At 43.6% G+C, this 14,103-nt stretch overlaps 1 protein-coding gene across 2 annotated transcripts in view; it reads right to left on the bottom strand.

Annotated features, from left to right (window-relative positions):
- Positions 1–5,058: 5,058 nt before the first annotated feature.
- Positions 5,059–14,103, bottom strand: part of rad50 (RAD50 homolog, double strand break repair protein) — a 32,876-nt gene continuing 23,831 nt past the window's right edge. For both annotated transcript variants that reach the window (XM_061751822.1, XM_061751821.1), the window contains exons 22-28: positions 8,953–9,080; positions 8,753–8,854; positions 8,524–8,646; positions 6,202–6,287; positions 5,747–5,889; positions 5,508–5,641; positions 5,059–5,385 (exon numbers count right to left, since the gene is read on the bottom strand). In XM_061751822.1, coding sequence (XP_061607806.1) covers positions 5,199–5,385; positions 5,508–5,641; positions 5,747–5,889; positions 6,202–6,287; positions 8,524–8,646; positions 8,753–8,854; positions 8,953–9,080 — 903 coding nt within the window. In that variant the 3' untranslated portion in view covers positions 5,059–5,198. The remainder of the gene's footprint in view (positions 5,386–5,507; positions 5,642–5,746; positions 5,890–6,201; positions 6,288–8,523; positions 8,647–8,752; positions 8,855–8,952; positions 9,081–14,103) is intronic.

Raw genomic sequence — 14,103 nt, forward strand, 5'->3', positions numbered from 1 at the left:
TAGTTTTATACTTGAGTGACATGCCATCCATCCATTTTCTATAGCACTTGGCCTCATTAAGGTCGAGAGACGTGTCCATGAAGACTTACAGTACATGACGAGAATATAACTGGCAATTTATCTCAGTTTGGCCATTTAGAGGACAATTTGACACTTAATTAGTAAGGAAGCGTTTCTAGAACGTTTCTCGGCACAGCGAGACATAGGACTCCCCCTAGTGGACATCGAAAGGTGACACTTGCTACCTTTCAGACTGGTGGTGGGAAGTGCGACATTACCCAATTGGGGGTGGTGGGGGTGGGATTACAAGGGCAAACCTCAGTGCTCCATTCAAAAGCTAAAAAAAAAAATAAAACATTTAAAATTTAAAAATAAAAGGGTTTTTGGTGGTCGACGGAATGCTCCAATCGGAAGTCAATCATCGATGGGGGGTGCCCGCTACAATAACAAACAAAACAAAAACACTGGTTTACGTGATCAAATGAGTTCTGTGTTCTGATTTAAAGTCATATTGTATGATTTGGCAGTAATACTTTAGAGAAGAATCAGCACTAAAGTTTGGAAGTGGAACGTGCAAAGGTGACGATTATGTTGCGATTATAAGTCATCTGACTTTGAACTAATGAGAAAGTTTAATATTTATTGCATGAATCATACAAGTGGCAAATGCTGGAATGTAACCACTGCAATGGAGTGGGTTTACTGTAATACTAATACCTTTTTCCTTTGTCAGCCAAAGAGTGAAGCTCGGATTTGAGCCTCTTTTTTCTTCTTCCTTAAAAATGTTTAACTGCTTAGCATGTCAACCTACAGCATATTGAGTTGGTTTTAGAATGTTTCATAAACACAAGGTGAAGTGGGCCCCCTTCTTGCTTCCACGTCTCTGCATTTGGCCCTTAATGTAAAACTAAAAGGGCCCTGATTTTAACTAGCCGATTGTACTGTAGCTCTGGCTGTATGTTTAGGGTCATTGTAACACAGGAAGGTGAATCTTTACCTGAGTCTGAACTCTCAAGAGGTTTTCAGGAAAGCATTCCCATACAATCGTCCTGCCATGCCCATGTTTCACAGCGGGGATGCTAAGGGGTGATATGCAGTATTCATTTTTCACCACAAAGTTTTGCATTTAGGTGAACAACTTTAATTTTGGTCTCATCTGATCATGTTTGCGGTGTACCCAACTCAGTGGCTATAGGGACTACACATCCCTGTTCAAATGCCATTTTTGTGATATAAAACAAATGGGACCAAGATAAACAATTTAAAAACTTTTTCCACCATTACTGTCAACTATAACCTGTACAATTCAATAATAAAAAAATAATAATAATCTAGCGAGTGGGAGTAAAAGTAAACCACTGAGATAATGTGGTTTTTATGTTATACAGGTAGCTGGGGATGTGGCTGTGTTCAGATTTTACAAATCAACATGTTTAATGAATAAGCACACAACTTCCACCATATATAGTGCGTCCGATTAACTTCAAATAAAGTTCAGATGTTCTAGTAGGATTTTGCACCAGTCCCACAACCAAAGGTTTATGAAACCCCTAGTCTTCACTATACCATAAAAAAAAAAAAAAGATCCAAACACATTTTATGAGCAGACAATGGGATTTATTTTTTTCTTTGGAGGCAATACATTAAATATGCCCTTAAATAAACTGTATATAATAAATACGATGAATTCCAATGATTGGGATTGCAACGGCTTCAAGGCTTGAACAGCTGTTCAAGGTCATTAAGTACAGTAGCTGTTTTGTAAAACAGGGAGATGGAATGTGAACACATTTCATACTGATGAAATCATAATTGATGTAAACATTTCATAAGTGACCTTTGCATCTATTCCGACGGCTGGGTTGCCTTTGTGGAAGGTGCAGTGGTGCAGTGGTAGATGCGGGGCTGTACCAAATTCTGTAAGACACGCACTCTTTGAGATCCTTTATAAGAAGGGGCATTTGGTATTTGTTGCACGTCGATTGGAGTTGCTGTAGCACATCTTTGCATTTAAACTGCAACATGAGGATAAAGTCAGAGTGATGCACAAAATAAAAAAACATTAAAAAAAAGAAAAAAACTGACAAATTGGACATTTAAGGTAGTCCTTACTTCTTTCAGATTATTGTACTCCTTTAAATGTCTCGCAATCTCCATGGTCTCTTGGTGCTTGTCCAGGATCTCGTGAACTTTGCAGAAAAACTTGTCCTGTTGGGACACAGAAAAATGATAACCTTATAAAATGGTTAACATCCAAGAACATTCACAATAATTATCCTATCCTCACCTCACATCTTTCGATGCCATCTGCCAGATGTTTCAAACTATAAAAGTCTCCCTGGGGGGGGAAAAAGAAGACAAAATGTCACTTTTTCCACTTTACACACATTATCAAAATAGTGTATTTACAATTTAAAAAAATAAAACTAAATAAATAAATAAAGTTTTGTTTGTTTTTTACAAGGACTGAAACTGATTCGCCTACCGTGGGTAATGATATGTTGCGATCCAACAGGTCGATGATGGGTTTGAGTCTAAGTTTGGCAGTTTGGTTGGTCGGCTGGATTGTAGCAGAATTGCCCAGCGGGGCCATGAAGGACACTAGCAGGAGGACCGTGGTCATCGTCATCATTTTTGCTAATCGAAATACCTTGTCGAAATGACTTTGAATTGATGAATCGTTTCAATTGTCAGCTACTAGCTCGTTCTGACACTTCAATCGTGAGCATGGGATTTATACTCTTCTTACCCCACCCCTTTTTAGGGATGTTTCTTACCCCCTTACTTCGGAAGGAAACAAATTTACTGTTACACTGTAGTACACAGGAAATAAGATATAAGATTTGTTTGATTAAGTGTCCAACAAAATGAGATATGCTTCTTTGAATTTGATGGTCATATTAGGTAAAAATATTAGAAATTGACCCTCGGAGCATATTTTTTGGTCTCCTTCTACGAATTGAATTTCAGTTTGTTATAAACAAGAGCTGAAGTTAATGGGGAACAACATCTCGACATCACAGTAAAGATGAACATTTAGTGTATGCGATCACATTTCTGAGACCTCTCTTTCACTAAGCGTGATCACTTGGAATGGATGATATGGACTCATACTGAGACAATATTATTGATATTCTATAAGTCAGAAATATTTTTACAGTGATTGCAGCTTGCAAGAAATATCCTTGAGTAATCCAAGCTACCAACATCTACCTTATCTATACTCATCTAAATAAAACTAACTTTTAACTCCAATTCCAATGAAGTTGGGACGTTGTGTTAAACATAAATAAAAACAGAATACAATGATTTACAAATCATGTTCAACCTATATTTAATTGAATACACTACAAAGACAAGATATTTAATGTTCAAACTGATAAACTTGATTCTTTTTAGCAAATAATCATTAACTTAGAATTTTATGGTTGTAACATGTTCCAAAAAAGCTGGGACAGGTGGCAAAAAAGACTGAAAAAGTTGAGGAATGCTCATCAAACACCTGTTTGGAACATCCCACAGGTGAACAGGCTAATTGGGAACAGGTGCGTGCCATGATTGGGTATAAAAGGAGCTTCCCGGAATTGCTCAGTCCTTCACAAGCAAAGATGGGGGCAAGGTTCACCTCTTTGTGAACAAGTGCGTGAGAAAATAGTCAAACAGTTTAAGGACAATGTTCCTCAACGTACAATTACAAGGAATTTAGGGATTTCATCATCTGCGGTCCATAATATCATCAAAAGGTTCAGAGAATCTGGAGAAATCACTGCATGTCAGCAGCAAGGCCGAAAACCAACATTGAATGCCCGTGACCTTCGATCCCTCAGGCGGCACTGCATCAAAAACCGGCATCAATGTGTAAAGGATATCACCACATGGGCTCAGGAACACTTCAGAAAACCAATTTCAGTAAATACAGTTTGGCGCTGCATCCCTAAGTGCAACTTGAAACTCTACTATGCAAAGCAAAAGCCAATTATCAACAACATCCAGAAATGCCGCCGGCTTCTCTGGGCCCGAGCTCATCTAAGATGGACTGATGCAAAGTGAAAAAGTGATGGTCCAACGAGTCCACATTTCAAATTGTTTTGGGAAATTGTCGACGTCTTGTCCTCCCGGCCAAAGAGGAAAAGAACCATCTGGACTGTTATGGACGCAAAGTTCAAAAGCCGGCATCTGTGATGGTATGGGGCTGTTAGTGTCAATGGCATGGGTAACTTACACATCTGTGAAGGCACCATTAATGCTGAAAGGTACATACAGGTTTTAGAGAACCAGATGCTGCCATCCAAGCAACGTCTTTTTCATGGACGCCCCTGCTTTTTCAGCTAGACAATGCCAAACCACATTCTGCACGTGTTACAGCAGCGTGGCTTCGTAGTAAAAGAGTGCGGGTACTCGACTGGCCTTCCTGCAGTCCAGACCGGTCTCCCATTGAAAATGTGTGGCGCATTATGAAGCGTAAAATACGACAACCGAGACCCCGGACTGTTGAACAGCTGAAGCTGTACATCAAGCAATAATGGGAAAGAATTCCACCTACAAATCTTCAACAATTAATGTCCTCAATTCCCAAACGTTTATTGTATCTTGTTAAAAGAAAAGGTGACGTAACAGAGTGGTAAACATGACCCTGTCCCAGCTTTTTTGGAACGTGTTGCAGCCATAAAATTCTAAGTCAATGATTATTTGCTAAAAACAATAAAGTTTATCACTTTGAACATTAAATATCCTGTCTTTGTAATGTATTCAATTAAATATAGGTTGAACATGATTTGCAAATCATTGTATTGTTTTTATTTATGTATAACACAAGGTCCCGACTTCATTGGAATTGGGGTTGTATTTTTTGTCACCTGTTTCTGATCGGACATCAATACAGCTTTTTAAAGACATTTCAACAGTTGATCATTATACAATTATATCATTTTGGTAAAATCATTTTGAAAACCTTTGAAGAATCTGGAGACACCTTGTGGGATACGTTTGAGGTGCAAACTTATGTCTAATGTCTCTCTGTTTTTGCTTATTCAGAAGCACAAATTGAACCAAACCAAAAACAAGGACACATTTTTATTCATTGTTTGATATTTGTGTATATTGAGGTGTTTCCTTCTATAATAAACAAACACAAGTGGAACACCAAACAGGTAATAATAGAACAAAAGTTGAGTTCCTGTACAACTGTGGTGGCATGCTCAGTGCAGGTAGGAGGAGAGGGAGCTGATGCTGCACTTGGTGATCTCAGAATTCTGGTCCTGGTTCTTTCGGATGCGGTAGAAGTGTTCGATGTAACTGGAGCGCCCCAGCAACTCCACAAAGTCCTCGTCATGCGTGATGATCAGCAGCTGGAAGTTGCGCTGGCGTGAACGACTCTTAATGATTCTGTGCCGAGCAAGGAGGAGGAAAAGGGAAGTGATAATTTTTTTGTTAGATGTTTTCAATAAAGAAAAATAGAACTGTGTATTGTAATACATTTTACAGAAGTATTGTATGTGTGTACTCACTCGACAAGGGCGTGTGCCAGCGATTCAATGTTTTCTCTGTCCAGGTTGGTGGTGGGCTCATCCAGTGCCAAAATCCCACAATTCAGACAGAAGGTCTCTGCCAAGGCAAGACGGATAATGAGGGATGCCAGCACCTGTGGATGCACAAACACAGAATCAAACAACATGCACAAGGCTAAGAAAAGGAGAAAATAAATTGTTTTTACAGAAAATGTATGGATGGAAAATGAAGCGGGTACCTTCTGTCCAGCACTGCACCGTCCCCTCATATCCAAAGCGGTGTCGCCCTTCACCATAACTACTCGATAGTTGTAAACCCTTCGTTTTACTCCGGCAGACGAGTTCTCGTCCACATCTGAGCGTATTTCCACGTACTCGATGTCTGGAGAGATGAAGTGAGGACGATCGAGATGTGGACGGGTGAGAGTGAACCTTTGACATCAGTGAGTAAGGTCCCAAAATTGACAGCTAATTAAATAGTTCATCCAAATATTTAACTTGCTTGTCTTTAATTTTGTTAAAGCTAAAACACCCGACATCCACTTCTCTCGCACTGTTTTGTTGGACGCAAGGATTACGGCAATATCCCTCTTTGCTGGGTTTGGTGTGAAAGGCAAAAGAATATAAATGCTGCCTCTTTTGATGTGGCAATTTTGCGGGATCTCTGTGTAAAAGAGGCGAAAGGCTAACGTACCTTGTCCCCGATAGGTGCTGCGCCAAAGGTCTCTGATGATTTTGTTAATTTCATCCATCTTCATACTGTGGAACTTCATGATAGTTCTGAAATGTCCAAAGATAAAAGTGCAATATTTGAGGAACAAATCTTCTGTTGGATATCAAATCAATCAATAAATACTGGTATAATTTTTTATTTTGTGATTTTCAAGAAGAAAAAAAAAAGATATTTAAAATTAACACTGTACCTTTTGGGGGTTTTGCTGCACATTGATGGTCATGCCATAAAATGAGTTATAATATGTGTGAAATATTGCATACTAAAAACAAAAAAGTCCCTAGTGTGCATAAATAGTAACAGAGTTAACAACTTACAGTTAAGCCTTCAGTGAATACCCTGGCCAAATTTTGAGTTTTATTTGGTGAATGGTTATTCCTTAGATGGAACTCAAGCAAATTTTGTCCCAAATTGATATTAAACTCTTGTGTGAGCAGCCCAACCATGAAATCGCTTTTTTTTTCTGTTTAACTGTTGGTCACAATATTCCAAAACAGAAACTATTTGAATCGGTGTCATATTGATATACGGTAAACAAGTAGGTTGATGAGGGCGATAAAACTGCAGCTAACTGGATGTTGTCTTCCTGTGTGTAGTTAATAAACCCACCAACTGATGAGAAGCTCTCATGTGGTCAAAATATCAAGTGTAAGTCAACCGCCATCCTTCCGACGCCCATATATGGCAACTGAAGAGGAGAGACGTGATGAAATAGGAAATAAAAAAGATGAGTAATCCTTATCTATCTATGGGAATTGCTTACTAGATAAAGTAATAAGGGTTTTGATTCCATACGGCAAGTTGTCACCAATTCTTTATGAATGTTTTGAAATGATTATGGTGAAAATAAATCAGGAGTATTTAGCACAATGTGTCAAAAAGTAGGCTAAATATTTTTGAGAACTAGCTGCGTGTGCCTACTGACCAATTGAAAAAACAAAAGTGCTGGACTACTCAAGACTTTTAGGTTGTTTTTCTTTTTCTGTTCAATATGAAATGCTAAAGAAAAGCATACGTCACACAATGGTTGATAATATATAAAACCTTTGACATAATTTGTTGTCAAAGGCCAAGTTCATTTTTTGGCTTTCACATGCTCTGAGAGCACAAGGAGAGTAACTGGTACCCCTCATCCGTTGGAAGGTGGCCAAAGCCTACTTGCTGGCAATCTTGATAATGCTGATGAAAAAGCTGACTCAACCAATGTAGGCGTGATGGAAATGTCACTCCCGTGTGTCATTATGACAGTCTGGCAGTGACGCACAGACCCATGTTTCTTTTACGCCTCTCAGGCTATGTTTACAAATTTGCCAGTTGCTTTTACCCAGTGTGGAATTTACGACAGATTATTTTTGTTTGCGCTAGAGACAGGTGCTGGATTTTATAGTTTAAAAACTGTCACGGATTCTATTTCACACTGACATAAGAACAAATTCAAGCATTTTTGGAACCTTTTCACTGCTTGTGTGCTCAGGCCAACGCAATACAAACATTACTTTGGCGCCATCTTGTGGCCTCTGGGTGCAAAGGAAATATATTTAAGAGAACTGAGGAGCTTTATTTGGACAACAGCAGTGCTTTGCCCTCATCTTGTGGCATCTTTGTGCCAAGGGACTATGTTTCAGTAAGATGAGGTATTTCATTCTGGAAAAAGTAGTGCTTTGCTACCATCACTATCCATAGGCAATTATGAACAAAGGCCCGATGAGCCGATGTTTCCTAAAAGATTATCCTGAGCGATTTTATCCCATAGTGTGGAGTGTGTTAAGCGAGGTTTTTTTTCCCCTGCTTGATCTGCTCGGGAAAATCGTCAGGGCCAGCACCTGTTACAACATTTACAATTGCAAATCCTTATGAGTGTAGTCTAAAGCCTAGTTCGAGACCACAGAGCCACAGACTCCATGATTGTGATCTGAAACAGAACAACGGCCAATTAGGAAGCGACCTAAAGCTTGCACCGTTGCAGGACACAAGCAGAGAAGCAAGTGGTTGCGTTGAATGTTTGTATAATGGATCTACCAAATAAAAATGAGGATAAGGAGCAAACTAGTTACTGGATAAACAAACAGTTACCCAAGCTTTTTCTATTTCTTCTACTACTGCATTTATCAATCAATTTTCAATACTCCTTATCTTTGTATTTTCCAGCGGTATGTTGCACTGTGGCACCATGCTGCCTCTGACAAGTCACTCTTGGTACTATGGCAGTCATCATTTTATGTTGGAACTTTGCAACCCAATTCCTAGAATAGTGAACTGACTGCATTTGAGTGTCACACTCACTGATCAAGGGCTTTGTAGTAGAGATCCAGATCTTTGATGACTAGCTCTGTCGTGCGCATTACAATCATCTTGTTTTTGTAGAGCTCGTCCGCTTTATTGTACTGGTCTTCTCGCAGCTCTTTTCTGAAAGTGGGCCATCAAGAGAAATCAAGGCTGCACAACAAACGCGGAGGACTGGCAGTACTGTCGAGCCGATAGACTGCTGGCTCGGTAGCCTAGCGTAGCTCACTTGTAATGCAGCAACTCCTCCTCAAAGCCTTTCTGGCGACCCAGTGCAATGCTGCGATTCTTCTTCAGGTCCTCCATCTTACGCTCGGTTTCACGTCGTTCTCTGCACGAGCACAAAAGGAGGTGAAGTGAGAACCATGAAATGAACTAATAGTACTTGTACATGGATTTACTCGTTGATGCAAAGACGAGGGCTCTTACTGGCGTAGTTGAATCACTTGCATGTTGCCTATGTCTTTGCAAAGGGCCTCTCGCTTAGCCTCAACCTCTTTAAGCTCCTCAACCCGCTTTCTTAGGGTCAAGTTGTCCTGTAACCAGCGCTCATGCACCTGAGACATGAGAAAATGTATGTTAAACATCTATTAAAGTGATTCCCAACCAGAGTGTCACCGCACATTAGTGAGAGATCATCAGGGGCCTCATACAAAAGGTGTGTACGCACAAAAACGTGGCGTACGTTGTTTTTCACGGCAAAGGTCAGATGTATCAAGAGTGAAATGACCGTGGAAATGTGCGGTGCCTCACGCCAACTGCATGGCTGGCACTTAGAGGTGATGCTCGGAAACTGTTATCATAAATTTGCACATCAACATTCAATTTCAGGCGGCACGGTAGACGACTGGTTAGAGCATCAGCCTCACAGTTCGGAGGACCTGTGTGGAGTTTGCATGTTCTCCCCGTGCCTGCGTGAGTTTTCTCCGGGCACTCCGGTTTCATACCACATTCCAAAAAACATGCATTAATTGGAGACTCTAAAATTGCCCCCACTTATGGTTGTTTGTTTGTATGTGCCCTGCGATCGGCTGGCAACCAGAATTCATTTGTTAACCAGTGTATTTAATGAACCACTGATATTTGTGAGGACACATATTAATTGATTAAGGCGATCATTTATGCCACCTATTGCCCTCACAATCGCTTCTTGTGACTCCAGCACATGTACTGAAAAAAAAGTCCTTTGAATGCTGCTGCACCCATGCAGACTGATAAAAAGACTCCTTTGAATTTACTTTACTGGAACGTATATCGGTTGCACATGATTAAAATGTGTTAAAATTATGTATTTTTTTTTAGGAGAAGAGGGGTAAATTATGTCATTTTCCATCCATCCATCCATCCATCCATTTTCTACCACTTATCCGGGTCGGGTCGCGGGGGCAGTAGCTTTAGCAGGGACGCCCAGACTTCCCTCTCCCCAGCCACTTCATCCAGCTCTTCCGGGGGGATCCCGAGGCGTTCCCAGGCCAGCCGAAGGACGTAGTCTCTCCAGCGTGTCCTGGGTCGTCCCCGGGGTCTCCTCCCGATGGGACATGCCCGGAACACCTCACCAGGGAGGCGTCCGGGAGGCATCCGAATCGGATGGCCCAGCCACCTCATCTGGCTCCTCTCGATGTGGAGGAGCAGCGACTCTACTCTGAGATCCTCCCGGATGACCGAGCTTCTCACCCTATCTCTAAGGGAGAGCCCGGACACCCTGCGGAGGAAACTCATTTCGGCCGCTTGTATCCGGGATCTTTTTCTTTCGGTCACGACCCACAGCTCGTGACCATAGGTGAGGGTAGGAACGTAGATCGACCGGTAAATCGAGAGCTTCGCCTTTCGGCTTAGCTTCCTCTTTACCACAATGGACCAATACAAAGTCCGCATCACTGCAGACGCTGGACCGATCCCCCTGTCGATCACCCGTTCCATTCTTCCCTCACTAGTGAACAAGACCCCAAGATACTTGAACTGAAGCCAACAGAACCACATCATCTGCAAAAAGCAGAGATGCAATACTGAGGCCACCAAACCGGACCCCCTCTACGCCTCGGCTGCGCCTAGAAATTCAGTCCATAAAAGTTATGAACAGAATCGGTGACAAAGGGCAGCCTTAGCGGAGTCCAACCCTCTCCGGGAATGACTCCGACTTACTGCCGGATATGCGGACCAAACTCTGACTCCGGTCGTACAGGGATCGAACAGCCCGTATCAGGGGGTTCGGTACCCCATACTCCTGAAGCACCCTATACAGGACTCCCCGAGGGACACGGTCAAACGCCTTCTCCAAGTTCACAAAACACATGTAGACTGGTTGGGCGAACTCCCATGCACCCTCGAGGACCCTGCCGAGAGTGTAGAGCTGGTTCACTGTTCCACGGCCAGGACGAAACCACACTGCTCCTCCTGAATCTGAGATTCGACTTCCCGACGGACCCTCCTCTCCAGCACCCCTGAATAGACCTTACAAGGGAGGCTGAGGAGTGTGATCCCCCTGTAGTTGGAACACACCCTCCGGTCCCCCTTCTTAAAAAGGGGGACCACCACCCCAGTCTGCCAATCCAGAGGCACTGTCCCCGATGTTCACGCGATGTTGCAGAGGCGTGTCAACCAGGACACCCCCACAACATCCAGAGCCTTAAGGAACTCCGGGAGAATCTCATCCACTCCCGGGGCCCTGCCACCGAGGAGCTTTTTAACTACCTCGGTGACCTCAAACCCAGAGATAGGAGAGCCCGCCTTAGAGAACCCACACTCTGCTTCCTCATGGGAAGGCATGTCGGTGGAATTGAGGAGCTCTTCGAAGTATTTTCCCCACCGACTCACAACGTCCCGATTCGAGGTCAGCAGCGCCGCATCTCCACTATACACAGTGTTGATGGTTCACTGCTTTCCTCTCCTGAGACGCCCGATGGTGGACCAGAATTTTCTTGAAGCCGTCCGGAAGTCTTTCTCCATGGCCTCACCGAAGTCCTCCCATACCCGAGTTTTTGCTTCAGCGACCACCAGAGCTGCATTCTGCTTGGCCAGCCGGTACCCATTAGCTGCCTCAGGAGTCCCACAGGCCAAAAAGGCCCGATAGTACTCCTTCTTCAGCTTAACGGCATCCCTCACCGTTGGTGTCCACCAACGGGTTCGGGGATTGCCACCACGACAGACACCAACCACCTTACGGCCACAGCTCTGGTCGGCCGCCTCAGCAATGGAGGCGCGGAACATGGTCCACTCGGACTCGATGTCCCCCGCCTCCCCCGGAACATGAGCAAAGTTCTGTCGGAGGTGGGAGTTGAAACTCCTTCTGACAGGGGATTCTGCCAGACGTTCCCAGCAGACCCTCACAATACGTTTGGGCCTGCCACGCCGGACCGGCATCTTCCCCCACCATCGGAGCCAACTCACCACCAGGTGGTGATCAGTTGACAGCTCGCCCCGCTCTTCACCCGAGTGTCCAAGACATGCGGCCGCAAGTCTGATGACACGACCACAAAGTCGATCATCGAACTGCGACCTAGGGTGTCCTGGTGCCAAGTGCACGTGTGGACACCCTTATGCTTGAACATGGTGTTCGTTATGGACAATCCGTGACGAGCACAAAAGTCAAATAACAAAACACCGCTCGGGTTCTGATCGGGGGGACCGTTCCTCCCAATCACGAACTTCCAGGTCTCACTGTCATCGCCCACGTGAGCATTGAAGTCCCTCGGCAGGACGATGGAGTCCCCAGCGGGAGCGCTCTCCAGCACCCCCTCCAAGGACTCCAAAAAGGGTGGGTACTCCGAACTGCTGTTTGGTGCATAGGCACAAACAACAGTGAGGACCCGTCCCCCCACCCGAAGGCGGAGGGAGGCTACCCTCTCGTCCACTGGGGTGAACCAACGTACAGGCGCCAAGCCGGGGGGCAATAAGTATACCCACACCTGCTCGGCGTCTCTCACCGTGGGCAACTCCAGAGTGGAAGAGAGTCCAACCCCTCTCGAGAGGACTGGTACCAGACCCCAAGCTGTGTGTGGAGGCGAGTCAGACTATATCTTGTCGGAACTTCTCGACCTCACACACCAGCTCGGGCTCCTTCCCTGCCAGAGAGGTGACATTCCACGTCCCTAGAGCCAGCTTCTGTAGCCGGGGATCGGATCCCCAAGGTCCCCGCCTTCGGCCACCGCCCAGCTCACACTGCACCCGCCCCATATGGCCCCTCCCACAGGTTTTTATCAGTCTGCATGGGTGCAGCAGCAGCCAGTTGTTGGAGCGTAATTGTGTCAGATGCCGGAGGAGACGACAGGGACAGCGGACGAATCCGCCTAACGTAGAGCGTGGCTGCGACGGCACATAAAAAGAGTCCTTAGAACTTCCTTAATTTGAACATGTACATCGGTTGCACATGATTAAAATGTGTTGAAATTACATAATTTACCTCTATTCTCCTAAGAAAATAAACCATTTTTTTTCAGTGTGCGTGTTCTCTCCTGTGTAGTAATAATAAATTGAGTATTCAAAGAGGAGTCACAGTTTTTGATATCCTCTTTGAAATGTACTTCTATTTGAATTCAAATGATTTATAATAAATACCTTACATACAACATTTACGCATGAACCTTTATCTCACAGGGCTGAGTGTAGGTTACTGTATGAACACATTTGTTATGAGTTATAAAAATACATGGTAATAACCTTGTGGGGTGATTAGAGTCAGCCACTTGTGCTCCCATCACCCGAAAGAGTAGTGTCACCCATGATTGCAGAAACTCTCTCCTCAAACGGGGTGAGGACCTCCGCGGCGTTGGGCAGCTGACCTCCTTTTCACATCCACCTTAATGTCTGCCCACTACTTTTTTAGTTCAGCGTGTGGGTTGTTCTGACCACACAGCATTGACAGCCGCACACGCGCTGTCCCATTCACTCCTCCTTCGCGAGTTGTTAACGCCAGAGGACAGCGTGCCAAAGACGATTTTCTTGCGCACCTCTACTTCATTGAGCAACTTTACATTCAGAAAATGTATTTTTCTTTATTACCTTGCTCATTATCCTTTTTTTCTGATCATGCAGATAATCAGGATCTCAGGTGCAGGGATCATTTAAATATGATTTGCATATTTAAATGTGGGTGTGAACAGGGAGGAGTCGGCTACTCCAGCATGTGCGCTTATTTCCACGTTGATTGGGATGTACGAAGAAAATGTGCTTGGATTCATACGTACGCACAGATTCATACATCTTGATATTTTTATGCGTACGTTTTTCTGGATTTGAGCGTACGCCATGTTTCAGTAGGAAATCCACGCAAGTCTTTTTACATGAGGCCCCTGGTGTCCTGTGGGAAATTACCCAAATTCACCTTCCCCCCCCTAATTTTGTTTTCAATAAAATTATTTACTAAAACTGTTGTTCATTGGTGCCAGCGACATATTGTGACAGGCAAAACAATACGCTTCCACTAGATGGCAAAATGTAAAACTAACCTGTGTATCCCCCTGTTCCCATTCATAGAACAGAATAAGTTGTGTTTAATTAAAGAAGCAAACATTTCACATAAAGTAAATTTAGGAGTAAAGTGAGACAAGATCATCATCATTTCAGTATATATAATTTTTGTGA

This window comes from Phyllopteryx taeniolatus, chromosome 17, assembly GCF_024500385.1.
Source record: "Phyllopteryx taeniolatus isolate TA_2022b chromosome 17, UOR_Ptae_1.2, whole genome shotgun sequence".
In the NCBI taxonomy this organism is placed as follows: domain Eukaryota; kingdom Metazoa; phylum Chordata; class Actinopteri; order Syngnathiformes; family Syngnathidae; genus Phyllopteryx; species Phyllopteryx taeniolatus.